Raw genomic sequence first — 12265 nt, forward strand, 5'->3', positions numbered from 1 at the left:
TTTCCTCTTTGCTTTGTGCTAGTCTTAGTTTTGATGTCTGCTATTTCTTCCTCGTTCTTGCTTGGGCTTTGTTCTGTGTGAACAGATTTGGTTGGGTCTAGGAGAAATCTCTTGGTCTTCGTCTTGGTTCTTGGTTAAAGTGGAGAGTCTAGCGTCTGAGTTCCGGAACGTTTACTTCCATTCTCGTTGTTCTTGTTTCTGTCCATTTTCATTCGTTCCAGCTGCTTGCTTCTTTTCTTTCATTTTATTTCGCAGGAACAGGTCCAAGATAGAATATGGTGGATCGAACGAGGTCTGCGAATACCTAACAAATTGAAAAATATAATACCAAACCACGATTTTGACAATACCAATGACTAAGATTTAAAAAAAAAAAAAAAAGACCAAACATGGAAGAAGAAAATTTTCAATGTAGTTTTTATTTTAATAAAATGTTTTTCTTACGAGACATATTTGGTTAATATTAAAGTTTCTTATTAGGGTTGTGAACGAATTGAACTGATTCCGTAAATATTTGATTCGAATTTGAAGTTGTCGAACTCGAGCAAAACTCGAATATGTTAAAAAAATTTTGAACCAAACTCGAGCAAAAATTATATTATTTGATAATTCACGAACCATTTGCAAACGTCAACATTATCTTATTAATATAATATAATTATATATTATATATTTCAAATCTTTCACTCATTTCGAGATTCCAAACCTTCATTCTCAAACCATTTCGTTCAAATAACTCATACATAAATAGGTACGAACATTTAGATTCGAACTCGAACTAAAACAAAACAAAAAAAAAAAAACTACGTCGAGACGAGCTCGAACATTGAGTATATTTAATTCGATTCTTATTCAACTCGAACATTTATTGTTTAACGGATATGTTTTTGGAGTGTGCGCGACGTGAAAATGTCAAATGCAGGCCCAAATAATTTTCAATAAACGAAAGGGAGATGGCTACGTAAATAGCATTCCCATCACCAAAAAAGAAAAAGAAAAAAAAAACCCCAGCAAAATTCCCAAAATCTCATGCCATTTCATGTGAAATCATCTATTAAAAAACGAAGATGGTGGGTAAATTTCATTCCCATGTGTTGTTTCGGTCAATCGTAATTCTTATCCACATAGACTTCCCGAAGCTGAAAGGAGCATCCAGTGAAGATAAAGCGTGGGCTTTAATTTAGCAACGATAACAACAATAATGTAGTAAAACAGAGAGAGAGAGATGGCTACTATGTTGGGCATCAGACTGCAGTATAGGCCAAGAAATCTAGCGGGCGTTCATTTTCCTTGCCTACCTGCATTTTCTTTCCCCTCTGTGCCTCAGTTTTCAGCGAGAATTAACGGATTCAAAGCATCTCGTCGGGTTTTGATTAGTGCTGGACTGCCATTTCTTTCGCAGTTCATGAGCATGTTTGGTAATCTTGGTTCCAAATCTTTCATTGCTTCGGCCAGGCAAAAGGGTGAGGTCGAAAAGGTCAGATTTTTAAAACGATCTCTTTAGAGTTCGTAAGTCTTTCTTGAATTGGGTTTTTTCTTTGCTTGGTTTTTGAGTTATCGAGTCTTGATTTTGTTTGAATTTTGTGGGATGATGCTGGTTGAGCTGTTAAAATTTTTCCCTTTTCTACCTCGGGCTTAGCTTGATCTGGAATTGCAATGGTGTATCCAGAAGGATATTTTCGGAAATTTTTTGACGTAATTTGAAGATACAGTGACCTAGAGAAACTCGAATTTTGCATGTAAAGTTCTCAAAACGACAAATTTTATCTTGGAAAAGGTTTGACATATGTTGTTTGTGATGGCAAGTAGAAACCGAGGATTTTGAATTTCAGTCAATATGTATTTTTTAAGAGGTTATGCCATATGAAAGCTGAAAACATGCGATATTGGGAAGTTGAACGTCTAGTCTTCGTAGTATTTAGTGGTGCTCGTCTTCATGTTTGGTGACCATAATTGATCATGGTGCATCACTTTCTTTCAATTTAGGTGTTGGAGAATGTGGAATGGCCAGAGCAATTTCCCTTCAAGGAAGAGGATTTCCAGCGCTTCGATGAGTAAAGTCTCTAGCAATCTTTTTGGTTTCTTGTATCACACTTTGAACACTATTTCGAGTTCATATCCACTGTTTTATTTGCATGATTCGTGCAACATGTAATGAAGAAAGCTTGTGTTTTCCAGGTCACCAGATACCGCTTTCTATGAAAATCCACGTTTTGTGACTCATATTGACGATCCGGCCATCGCTGCTCTCACCAAGTACTACTCGACGGCTTTTCCGCCGAGTGATACTCCGGGGGTAGCTGTTCTTGACATGTGCAGCAGTTGGGTCAGTCATATCTTGCCATAAACTTCACTCTCTTTACTAGAAGCATTGCACCACCGAAACGCGATTCTTATGTTTAATCTAGGTCAGTCATTATCCTAAAGGATATAAGCAATCCAGGATAGTGGGAATGGGACTGAATGAAGAAGAGCTAAAGAAAAATCCAGTGAGCTCCGTTTCACAGATTCTTGCAGTTGAATTTATACAGTTCATCTAGTTATATACTGATTACACGCATATTCGCTTGGTTCTCGTGTTTCATACCAATCAAAGAATTCACTTGCTTCCATCGGTATCTCTGTAGGTCTTGACAGAGTATATCGTGCAAGATTTAAATGTCAATCCTAAACTCCCCTTCGAAGAAAACGCCTTCGATGTTATCACAAATGTGGTATGTTTTATTTACATGTAAACCCAATATGATTTGATCCATGCTACATCGGAAGAAACAATGTTTTAGAGTTTAGTCATTGGATGCATCAATATATGTGCGAGTAGTGAGTACTATATGAAACACACATGGTACCTATACCTTCAAGGCAGAAAGTGATTCGCCTACTCTTACGTTTCAAGCTCTTTAACCGATTTTTGTGTCATAGGTTAGTGTTGACTACCTTACAAAACCTCTAGATGTTTTCAAGGAGATGTCCCGGATCCTTAAACCAGGCGGGCTTGCCATTATGAGGTGAGAGCAATTGATTTTATGAAAGTACATGAGAACAACACTTTAGTAGTAAGAAATTCTTGATACTGTTAAAGCTGAGTTTTATAGGGCTGTTATTGTTTGTGGTTATTTCAATATGTCTTATCATGTCAAATACATTGAACTTTCAACCTTCTCTATGTGATTTTCGTCTAACTTTATGTATTATTCTTGCACCGTAAGCTTCTCGAATCGCTGTTTCTGGACTAAGGCAATCTCAATATGGACATCAACTGGAGATGCTGAACATGCAATGATAGTTGGTGCTTATTTCCATTATGCAGGAGGTTTTGAGCCACCTAAGGTAATGTTTCTTTAAATTCTGGTCTCACTGATTCAAGAATACAGTAATTTATGGCGTTTTTTAGGATTTAACACAATGGTCTTTGTTCAGGAGAACATGATCTTTCTACCATTGACGTTGTTTCAATAGTTATTACACTCATTCTGTTCAGGTAAACAATGATAATGTCATTCTAATGTAAAAATCTTTTCAGGCTGTGGATATATCTCCGAATCCTGGTCGAACAGATCCAATGTACGTAGTGTACTCAAGAAAACTAGCAAGTGCCTGATGTTGTATACCAAATAAGTTTTTGAGTAAGCTGGCTGGTGAGTGTATGTAAACATCTACACATAAATGGCGATAAAGATATCATTTTTCGACTTCGATTGTTTCCATGGAAAAGTGACTGCAATAACTTATATAGAATATGAACATGTAATGGAGGCTCCACCCTTACAATTTTCTTTTCCTTTTATGGTCTCCATTAAAGTTCCATACTTGCATCACAAAACAAACTACAAAGAATACATACAAAGCCCATAAAGAAAAAAAAAGGTACTGAAAAGCTACTAAAAACAAGTTCTAAAGAGTGGAGATCTTTGTCTGGACACACCTTTTATTAAGCCCAGCCCTGTTTGTATCGGCGAAAAAGTTCTTCGGTTTGCGCGTTCTTGTATGCACTGCAAGCTATGAGATAAACCCATATCAGAATCACCACTGTGATTATTAGTATAATGTTCACTGTCCTCCATTCATGTCTCAAGTTCCCTAGCAAGCCAGCTTTGCAAGAATCACAGTTGTAGCACAATTGGCTGGAATCGTTGTTCCAAATAGTGCAGTCGGCTGCTGCAGCCGCGTTCGATGGCCCGATCCATGTGACGGGGTTCGAGTATTGGAAACCGCAAACCATTGGAGGCTTACAGCACCCAGACTGCAGTGAGAAAGAAAATACACAAGTTATGTGTGGATCTACTTCTCTTAGTCTTGGTACTTAAAGTGAAATCAAGAAATATGACTTAGGATTTACATCATTAGCGCATCTGGGATACCTTTATGTGTAAATTCAGAAAATTTTACTAACAATTCTTATAAACAAATTGCCAACTCTTGTCGGTCGCTAATCAAAAGTGGAAACAAGAATAGTGTCATAGATGGCAGCAATAATTAATTAGCTAAAAAATGCCTAAGAAGTAAGAACAAACAAGATTACAGGCTGGAATTCGATCCCATAATCAAAGTCCAATCATATTAAGAAAGGACCGAAAAAAGGGACTCCATAATTAAGAGAATGTGGCCCCAAAAAAACAGAGAATTTTCTCCGAAGCTTCACAGAGTAAATACAGACAAGTATGGACTACTTACTTGACAGCCTATATTTCAAATTCTCTTCTGGTTTAATCGTTAAAAAAAGCTAATATTATACAGATTTTGTATTTGAACAAACTCCAAGAAAACTCAAGAACTCTTTTTTACCTCAATAGGAGAGAGATGGGCAGCAAAGAAATCAGCAGCAGAAACATACTCTTGGGCAAGCTTAGGGCATGTTTGGGTGTCCACCAAACAAGCCCTTATCTTCCCCCAGTTATCGCTCCCGGTAACATGATCCCTCAGCCAAGAAGAGAAGCCCTCCAGCCTGTACTCCCGGAACCCCACACCGGGCACGGAGTACGCGCCGTCGGGGCGCGTGACGATGAAAGCCAACACGATCAGCACGAGAAGCACCACGATGAGTATAGCCATGCACACCAAGTACACCCCCAGAAGCCCTTCCTTCTTCCAGTACGCCCCCACGAACCCTGTGAGGGACACCAGCAAGAACGCGATCCCGATGAAGATCAGCGGCCACCGGAGCCAGTGGATGCACTCGTTGTCCGGCTTGGAAGCCAGCCATATGCCGGAGGCGATTATAGGGATGGAGCACATCAAGGCCACGAAGTTGAGGATTGCTGTGATGTTGTTGCTCAATGCCATGATTTTCCTTTGGCGCTGCGGGGTGTGAGGGAAAGTGGGTGGGGTTCGGATTTACACTGGCAAAGATCGAATCTTTCTTGTTTTGGGAGACTGTGTGCGGTGCGTGGGTGTGTGTGCTTCTGATGTTCCCGACAAAGGTAGGCGAGTGGCAGAGGTTCAGAGTGATGAAACAAAGGAAGTAAAGAAAGAGGGGAAATGCGAAATTATGGGACAAAAGTTTTCGAGATAAAGATATGTCGTGTAATCAAAGTCAAATGTGTAGAAAAACAAAGAAACTGATAATATTACATGTTATTTGGGAGTGCGAACGAACTGAGTCGATTTATGAGTTTTACGAGCCCGCTCGATAAACATATTCGAACTTTTTTCGAGCTGAGTTCGAGTCAAAATTATTCTGTTTGATAGTTCGCGAATAGTTCGCGATCTTTAATATTTAATTAATATAATATAATTATATAATAAATATATATATATTTCGAACTTTTTTGAACTTTTCGAGCTTTTCAAAACATAATATCCGAGCAATAGGTTCGAATGTTTCGAGCTAAACTCGAACTCGAACTTCATTTCGAGCGGAGTTCGAGCCAAATTCTCGATCTTCGAATCGAGCTCAAACTCGTATATACTCTTATCGAGCCGAATTTGAGCCTTAAAATTTTACTATTATTCGTCTCGATTCGATTCGTTTGCACCCCTACATGTCACATAATTTTGTGATACCATCTTTTGACTCGATTCTTGAAATTATGATACGTATTTTCTATTTTTCTTGTGTGGGGGAGAGAAGAGTATAATAGTAAAATTTCAATTATATCACGCTTACCATCCACTAATCATATGGCTGAGAGTAGGGAGAGATTTTTCATCTAGCCCACGTATAATAGCATTATGAGTCAAGAGATGATGTTGGATTAACAAAAAAAAAAAGAGAGAAATATGAGACGAGTAAAAATTTGTGGTTCATCCCTCTTTTATCTAATATATATCAAATTATACCCAAAATATTACTTTTCCTGTCCCATATATATTGTCCTTTTTTTCACACATATTAAGAAAAAATTATTATAAAAGTAAATTTTATATACACTTCCTATTTTATCCCTATTTAATGTATTAAAAAATGATTGCACAATTTTCAACGTGTAGTTAATAGGTGTATATTAGTAAAGAAGTGTAAAAAAAATATTACTAAATATGATATATGACTATATATTTGGGGCAAACAAAAAAGGAAACGTGAACAATATAATTGGGATGGAGGGAGTATGTTTCACTATAAATATATATTGTGTCAATTGGGTAGGTCGAGTCGGGTTGATCAAGGCATTAGTAAAAAAAATTTCAACCCGAACCGAACTTGATTAAGTCGTTTCACCCGATCAACACGATTTAATTTTTAATTTTTTTATTTTTAGCAAAATAATTAAATAAAATTTAAAAAATACAATAATAATAATAATAATAATAATAATAATAATAATAATAATAATATTATTATTATTATTAATTTAAATACATAATAACAAAATCTCGATCATGTATAATTTAAATTTGAATATTTAATTTATAAAAAATATACTCATAAAAACAATTTTTTAAAAAGTCAAACTTTACAAAATGAATATTAAATGAAAGAAAATTTATTATATCCATATATAATAAAAAATATTTTTAAAACATTGAATATATAAATATTAGTCAATCTTTCTTAATTCTATATAAAAATTAATATAATAAATTTCGGGTCATTTCAGGTTGATCTGAACAAAATTACCTTTTTCTGGTCAGATTTTGAATCCAACCCGATCTGACTCGAAGCTGAAAACCCTAAACCATAATTCGATATTTTTTGGGTTGGTTCATATTGAATTGACGGATCAAATTCATTTTTGACACCTCTAAATCGAAAAATCATCATTGTCGATTCTGTTTTGACTCCTTCAAGTGGTTCTCATGCTCATAAAATTCTCCTTAGTTGCAAGAAATGACTAGTTTCTGAAAATTACAACAATATGCATGGATGAAATTTTAATCATTTCTATTATCTAATTAATTATAACTTTGTCAAGAGTGTATTGAAAATTAAACATTCGATAAAGTGTATTTGTCACTAATCTTCGTTTAAAAATATTTTTTTTAAGGACGACAATGAGTCGAATTTGGATAAAATTTTATATCACTGTTCCCATCTTCATTTATTATATTCACCTCATCCACGTTGAATATTCAACTTTCATCTGCTTCTCCATACACATCATATGATGGATACCCTGTCCTACCCAAATATCTTATTATCACAAACAATTGTATTTTTTTAAAAAAATTTGATTATATATGGCCACATAATAGCAGAGGAAAAGTGTTTGTATGGGCGTTTTGAAGGCTTTGAATTCAGGCTGGACAAGTTGGATTATGGAGTTCGATGAACTCACAGACATCCAAGGCTTCCAAGCCATTCGACTCGAAGGCCTAACCCTTCCTGTTTTTTTTTTTTTAAAAAAATATTTGACATTGGTTAACCCATTTATTTAAAACAAAACCTCCCCCAATTAATTATATTTCAAATACGCTTGAGCCCTATTTTTCTGAAAAATTGATGAGTCCAATTTTTTCCCAAGTTATGGTCGTGCAAAATCCAGCGACGAGGAGTTTTGGCGGTGAGGATCAACAGTGCTTAGAAATATTGGAAGCTGATTCGATCACCAACCGGCCCCTACTTGATCTGCATTTTTTTTTGGAGAAGAATGGAGTGTTGGGTTCCCATATTCGATATATTCTTCAACTCCCCATGCCCCGAGACTGAGGCCTCACTATGGCTGCAAAAATCTTGCAACCGTTCATCAAACACTAGTCCCATTTCCACCTCCTCTTTCGTTTCCTTGCTAAAAAAACCCACAGGAGCTCATTTTTCTGTTTCTTCTGCTCCAAATCAAGATAAAAGGTAAAACCCACTTGAATTCTTGATGTTTTGTGTAGATTTTGTGAATATGTGTGTTGAAAGTGTCGATTTTTATCGGTTCATGAGCAGGGTTATGTGGATACAAACACTGCCTGATTTAGTTCAGGCCCGAATATTGTCGTTTCTTGCATATGATTGTCAGAGGTTCTGCAATAAGAACTTGTGTAGATTTTTGGGTGAAGAAAGCTGCAGAAAAGCTTCTTGACCTGGTGTCTGTGTCTAATTATAGATGGATTTCTCATTTGAATTTGGATTCTGAAGAAGAACATTTGGAGGACGAGTTTCAATCGGTGCCGGATTGGCTCAGGGATGTTGCTAAAGAAAATCAGCCATTGTTTTCTTGGCTACCTGTTTCACCGGATGAGTTAAATCTGAAAACAACCTCTAGTGTCTGGTGGTAGTGAAGATGAACCATCCATTGGTGTGGAGGAGGAAAAGAAAGAGGAAGATTTGGATGAGGTGGTGGAAGAATCTGATGCAGAGGGAATGACATTTGATGAGCCTCTAGATCAAGAACGACTTGTAAATGTGGATTCTAATGCGAAGGCTACGGAATTGGCTGAGGAAATTCATGAACGTCGGAAATGTAGGAAACACTTTGGCCGTTCTAAATTTGATTGAACCGCGGTAATGATCAGGCTTCATGGAAAGTACCATAGGGTAAAATTATGATTGAAAAAAAAAATAGCAATTTTGATGCTATGCGGGACATGAAACATTGAAGAGGATATAATTTCTATTTCAGTGCAAGCTTCGTGCATTGCCATCAGCATCTTTTCTACACTCAAAAGTAAGAGGCTAATGTATTATGATGCCATGTCAGCTCCATCAGAAATTGTAGAGTGACCAATAAATATGGGATCCAGTGTTCGAGTTTGAACCTTTCCCTTGGGTTTATGGCGTACTATCAGTATTTTCACTGACTGGGGATGCAAAGGAAGGGGTGGCCATTGTGAACAATGTGGTTCTTATTCACCAAAGGCTCTCCCACCTAATTAAAAGGCGCTACTATTTGTGTTTCGACTCTGGTCTTGAACCTGTGGTCTAATAAAATCTCTCTTCAGTTCCATGTACATCATGCCTGGACTTTTACTTTTATCAGCTAAGATTTGTGGAATACATATAGGAATTGGAAATCATTATTTATGCTCTGTACTGTTAGTTCATATTGAAATGAATCTGGAGACGTTTTTCACTGTTCTACAGAATTGGTTATGGAATATTTGCCTCTGACATCTCAAGGAGAAAAACATTAACAAATTGTTCTGCAGACACTCAGATACGAAATTAAGCATTGAATGCTGTTAGCAAATCTTAAGGCACCTAGAGAGTTAATCATACTCAAACTTCACGCCTTAAACACACAAACATTGACTTTATTAAGGTTAAAGTAAGGAAGCAGAGTACAGCAGCTTCACTTGAACTTTGACGCACACAAGATGAAAAAGAGAAAAAAAAAAAAAAAAGAAAGAAAGAAAAGGTAACTGAGAGAAAGGGTGACACAACACACGGGGTGACATAACAGTTACATAGATGCACAGAAGAAGAAATTTTATCAGTTCTCTGTGGTGAGAACGGTTTGACGTCCATTGACCAAATCCTTCAGGGACTGAAACCGAAGACCTTTGTCTCCAAACTTGGTTTTCATATAAAGATTCAGATAATCTTGGAAGCAGATGTGATTGGGAAGTAATAGCTTTGGTGCCGGAGAAATTATCGCATCTCCTGCAGGGTTGTAGAAGGTAGCAATGGAGAGCCGGTTACCATCCTTCATGGCCATAACTCGGTGTGTAACACTCTTGTATACTCCATTGCTTAATATTTCGATCTGATCTCCAATATTAACAAATATCTTGTTGTGCTTGGAAGGCGGGATTTTCACCCATTTCCCATCTTTGAAGAATTCGAGACCGGGGACTTGGTCATCTTGGAGCAAGAGAATTATACCCCCAGCATCTGTATGCTCTCGAAGGCCTCTAATAAGTTCGGGGCGTGGACATTGAGGGTATATTGCTGCTTTTGTTCCCACAGAAGGACCTTGACTTCCTGAAAATGCCTCCATAATGTGATTCTTCTCTATTCCCAGGTTCTCACACATCAACTCTGAAAGCTTTTCCGCAAGCTTAATTAGCTGATCGGTGTATTCTTCCATTGTTTTGCTGCATATAAATTGCAATTATTTTCCAGATGACACTCGAGATGGTAGTAAAATTTCAGTAAAGTTAGATGTTATCTCTATCTTGTTTTCTCCTTGAGAAGATCTTGAATATTCATTTGCTAATTTTAAATGACTCACCTGAGGTCTATTGAGAGGCCGGGAAGCTCGTGGATGTTAGAACTTGGTCGATGCTTTATGAAGAAGGTGCTCTCCCAATCTTTTTCCTTGATAAATCCATTGCTTTCCAATCTCGCTGCCATTTCCGAGATCTCAAAAGCATCTTTCATATTGTTTTTATAATGCAGATTCATCAAGTGCTTCACTCCCTCCATGAGCTCTTTATCAACTCCATGGTTATCAACCTGCAGGTAGCAAACACCTTAAGTTTGAAAGAAAATGCATGAATACTCAATGAAGATAACATGTAAATCATTTCCATTACCATAAAGAAACCCCATTTCTCACAAGCCTCGTGGAGAAGTGCCATTGTTTCACTTCTCTTCTCACTGTCGAGGTCGTTGAGGTCAATCACAGGAATATCCATCTCCTTCCTTTGTTGTTTTAAAATCAGAGAATGGATGTCTTCTTCTAAATGTGATTCTGAATGAGTTAAATGTTCTAACTTGGAGGAATATATATAGGGCATCAACACAGGAGTAGTAGGCATTTTTTTATAGGTCAATATCTAAAGGTAATCTATGTAATAAGCGTACATATCTCGATGTAACGGAGAAAGAAACCATTTTTATATTACGACAGTTGATTCTAAGGAATGGTAGTTAAAACCTTACTGAAAGGAGAGTTATTTGGATGCATTGGGAAGATCAAAACAGTTAAAAATAAGTCCATGTTCAGATCACCACCCCCTCCATGTGATTTTAGTTGATTTTCAATTATTTGACTTGCAAACAAATCTATCGTTTGCCTGCCATAGATCTTTGCTTGTAGGATGTCTTTGCTTTCAGAAGTGGCGTACATGGAGTCCGGACGACATAAAGTACAAGTACAAAATCTTGTTAATTCGAAAAATGTAAGTTCCCATCTCCTAAAATGCGCAGCGAAATGAGTCAGGGTAGCATTATAATGTGCTTGGGCTCAAAATATACAGAGTTTCAATTTTTTTCTAAATAACCATCCGGTGGATAATAGTCGTTGGATGACTTCAACGTACATGGGCTCCACCGGAAATGTTCATACGATCCAACGATGAAGACCACACCACGAGATTATCGAACATAATCTTGCTGCATGCACTCTTATTATCCCTGCTCAGTAATATAGTTTGATTGGATGCTACATTTGACCTTGTCACTCATGTGATTCCTTCCCACCATGCATATTTTACATGTCAACTGGGATTATTATATGTTTTCTGTTGAGTATTCTTTACTGTAGTTGATGGGTTCTTGCATTATAATTCATTATTTTTGGAGAAACTAGGTGCAGTGTGCCATTGAATGAGGTGCAACAGTTTAGGGGAAATGAATCCAAGTTATTTTTCCAATGGGCGGTTTTAGGGTTGAATTTTGCATTATTTTTTGTTGTTGATTTTGACTCTGAAACTAACATTCTCAGTCAGATATCTATGGATGATATTTGATTTGTCTCTTTACCTCGTCCGTCCATCTCGCCTCTTCCCACGTTTATATGTACTGTCATGTGAAAACAATGATCGAGAATAATAATACAACTCAAATATTTAAAATCGTACAAAGGTTCCGTGACTATACGACCTCGTCAAAGGACCCATAATATGGAGTATGGGCTGTATGGCTGGTATGACATGATACCAAGAGATGCCAACTTTGTAGGAATTAATATTGCGACACACTCCATAATAGTACATGAGATAGAAATTCAAGAAC

At 36.9% G+C, this 12265-nt stretch overlaps 3 protein-coding genes and 1 long non-coding RNA gene across 4 annotated transcripts; 2 read left to right on the top strand and 2 right to left on the bottom strand.

Moving 5' to 3' along the window:
- Positions 1-1029: 1029 nt before the first annotated feature.
- Positions 1030-3692, top strand: LOC140887998 (uncharacterized). The gene is made up of 8 exons (XM_073295668.1): positions 1030-1477; positions 1987-2054; positions 2179-2326; positions 2409-2489; positions 2628-2714; positions 2923-3008; positions 3210-3330; positions 3524-3692. The coding sequence occupies exons 1-8, from the start codon at positions 1226-1228 to the stop codon at positions 3599-3601; spliced, it is 921 nt and encodes a 306-aa protein (XP_073151769.1). The 5' UTR covers positions 1030-1225; the 3' UTR covers positions 3602-3692.
- Positions 3693-3705: 13 nt separating this feature from the next.
- LOC140887999 (tetraspanin-2) lies at positions 3706-5595 on the bottom strand. The gene is made up of 2 exons (XM_073295669.1): positions 4786-5595; positions 3706-4243 (listed from the first exon to the last, which is right to left on the bottom strand). The coding sequence occupies exons 1-2, from the start codon at positions 5281-5283 to the stop codon at positions 3932-3934; spliced, it is 810 nt and encodes a 269-aa protein (XP_073151770.1). The 5' UTR covers positions 5284-5595; the 3' UTR covers positions 3706-3931.
- A 4202-nt stretch (positions 5596-9797) lies between these two features.
- Positions 9798-11343, bottom strand: LOC140887466 (1-aminocyclopropane-1-carboxylate oxidase 1). The gene is made up of 3 exons (XM_073294717.1): positions 10843-11343; positions 10539-10762; positions 9798-10401 (listed from the first exon to the last, which is right to left on the bottom strand). Exons 1-3 carry the CDS (start codon positions 11065-11067, stop codon positions 9798-9800), a joined length of 1053 nt encoding a protein of 350 aa, XP_073150818.1. The 5' UTR covers positions 11068-11343.
- Positions 10397-11392, top strand: LOC140887467 (uncharacterized). Its single transcript, XR_012151905.1, has 3 exons — positions 10397-10604; positions 10706-10768; positions 11335-11392. It is a non-coding gene; the product is annotated as an uncharacterized lncRNA (long non-coding RNA).
- Positions 11393-12265: the final 873 nt, after the last annotated feature.

The sequence above is a fragment of the Henckelia pumila genome, chromosome 3, assembly GCF_033568475.1.
Source record: "Henckelia pumila isolate YLH828 chromosome 3, ASM3356847v2, whole genome shotgun sequence".
NCBI classification, from domain to species: domain Eukaryota; kingdom Viridiplantae; phylum Streptophyta; class Magnoliopsida; order Lamiales; family Gesneriaceae; genus Henckelia; species Henckelia pumila.

Excerpts from the sequence above, each read along its gene's own strand:
- LOC140887999 (XM_073295669.1), bottom strand. The coding sequence starts at position 5,283 with ATGGCATTGAGCAACAACATCACAGCAATCCTCAACTTCGTGGCCTTG. Across the intron at positions 4,244-4,785 it reads CCCATCTCTCTCCTATTGAG|TCTGGGTGCTGTAAGCCTCC; the intron begins GTAAAAAAGAGT and ends TTCTCACTGCAG.
- LOC140887466 (XM_073294717.1), bottom strand. The coding sequence starts at position 11,067 with ATGCCTACTACTCCTGTGTTGATGCCCTATATATATTCCTCCAAGTTA. Across the intron at positions 10,763-10,842 it reads AGAAATGGGGTTTCTTTATG|GTTGATAACCATGGAGTTGA; the intron begins GTAATGGAAATG and ends TGCTACCTGCAG. Across the intron at positions 10,402-10,538 it reads GGCCTCTCAATAGACCTCAG|CAAAACAATGGAAGAATACA; the intron begins GTGAGTCATTTA and ends ATTTATATGCAG.
- LOC140887998 (XM_073295668.1), top strand. The coding sequence starts at position 1,226 with ATGGCTACTATGTTGGGCATCAGACTGCAGTATAGGCCAAGAAATCTA. Across the intron at positions 1,478-1,986 it reads AAAAGGGTGAGGTCGAAAAG|GTGTTGGAGAATGTGGAATG; the intron begins GTCAGATTTTTA and ends CTTTCAATTTAG. Across the intron at positions 2,490-2,627 it reads AAGAGCTAAAGAAAAATCCA|GTCTTGACAGAGTATATCGT; the intron begins GTGAGCTCCGTT and ends GTATCTCTGTAG.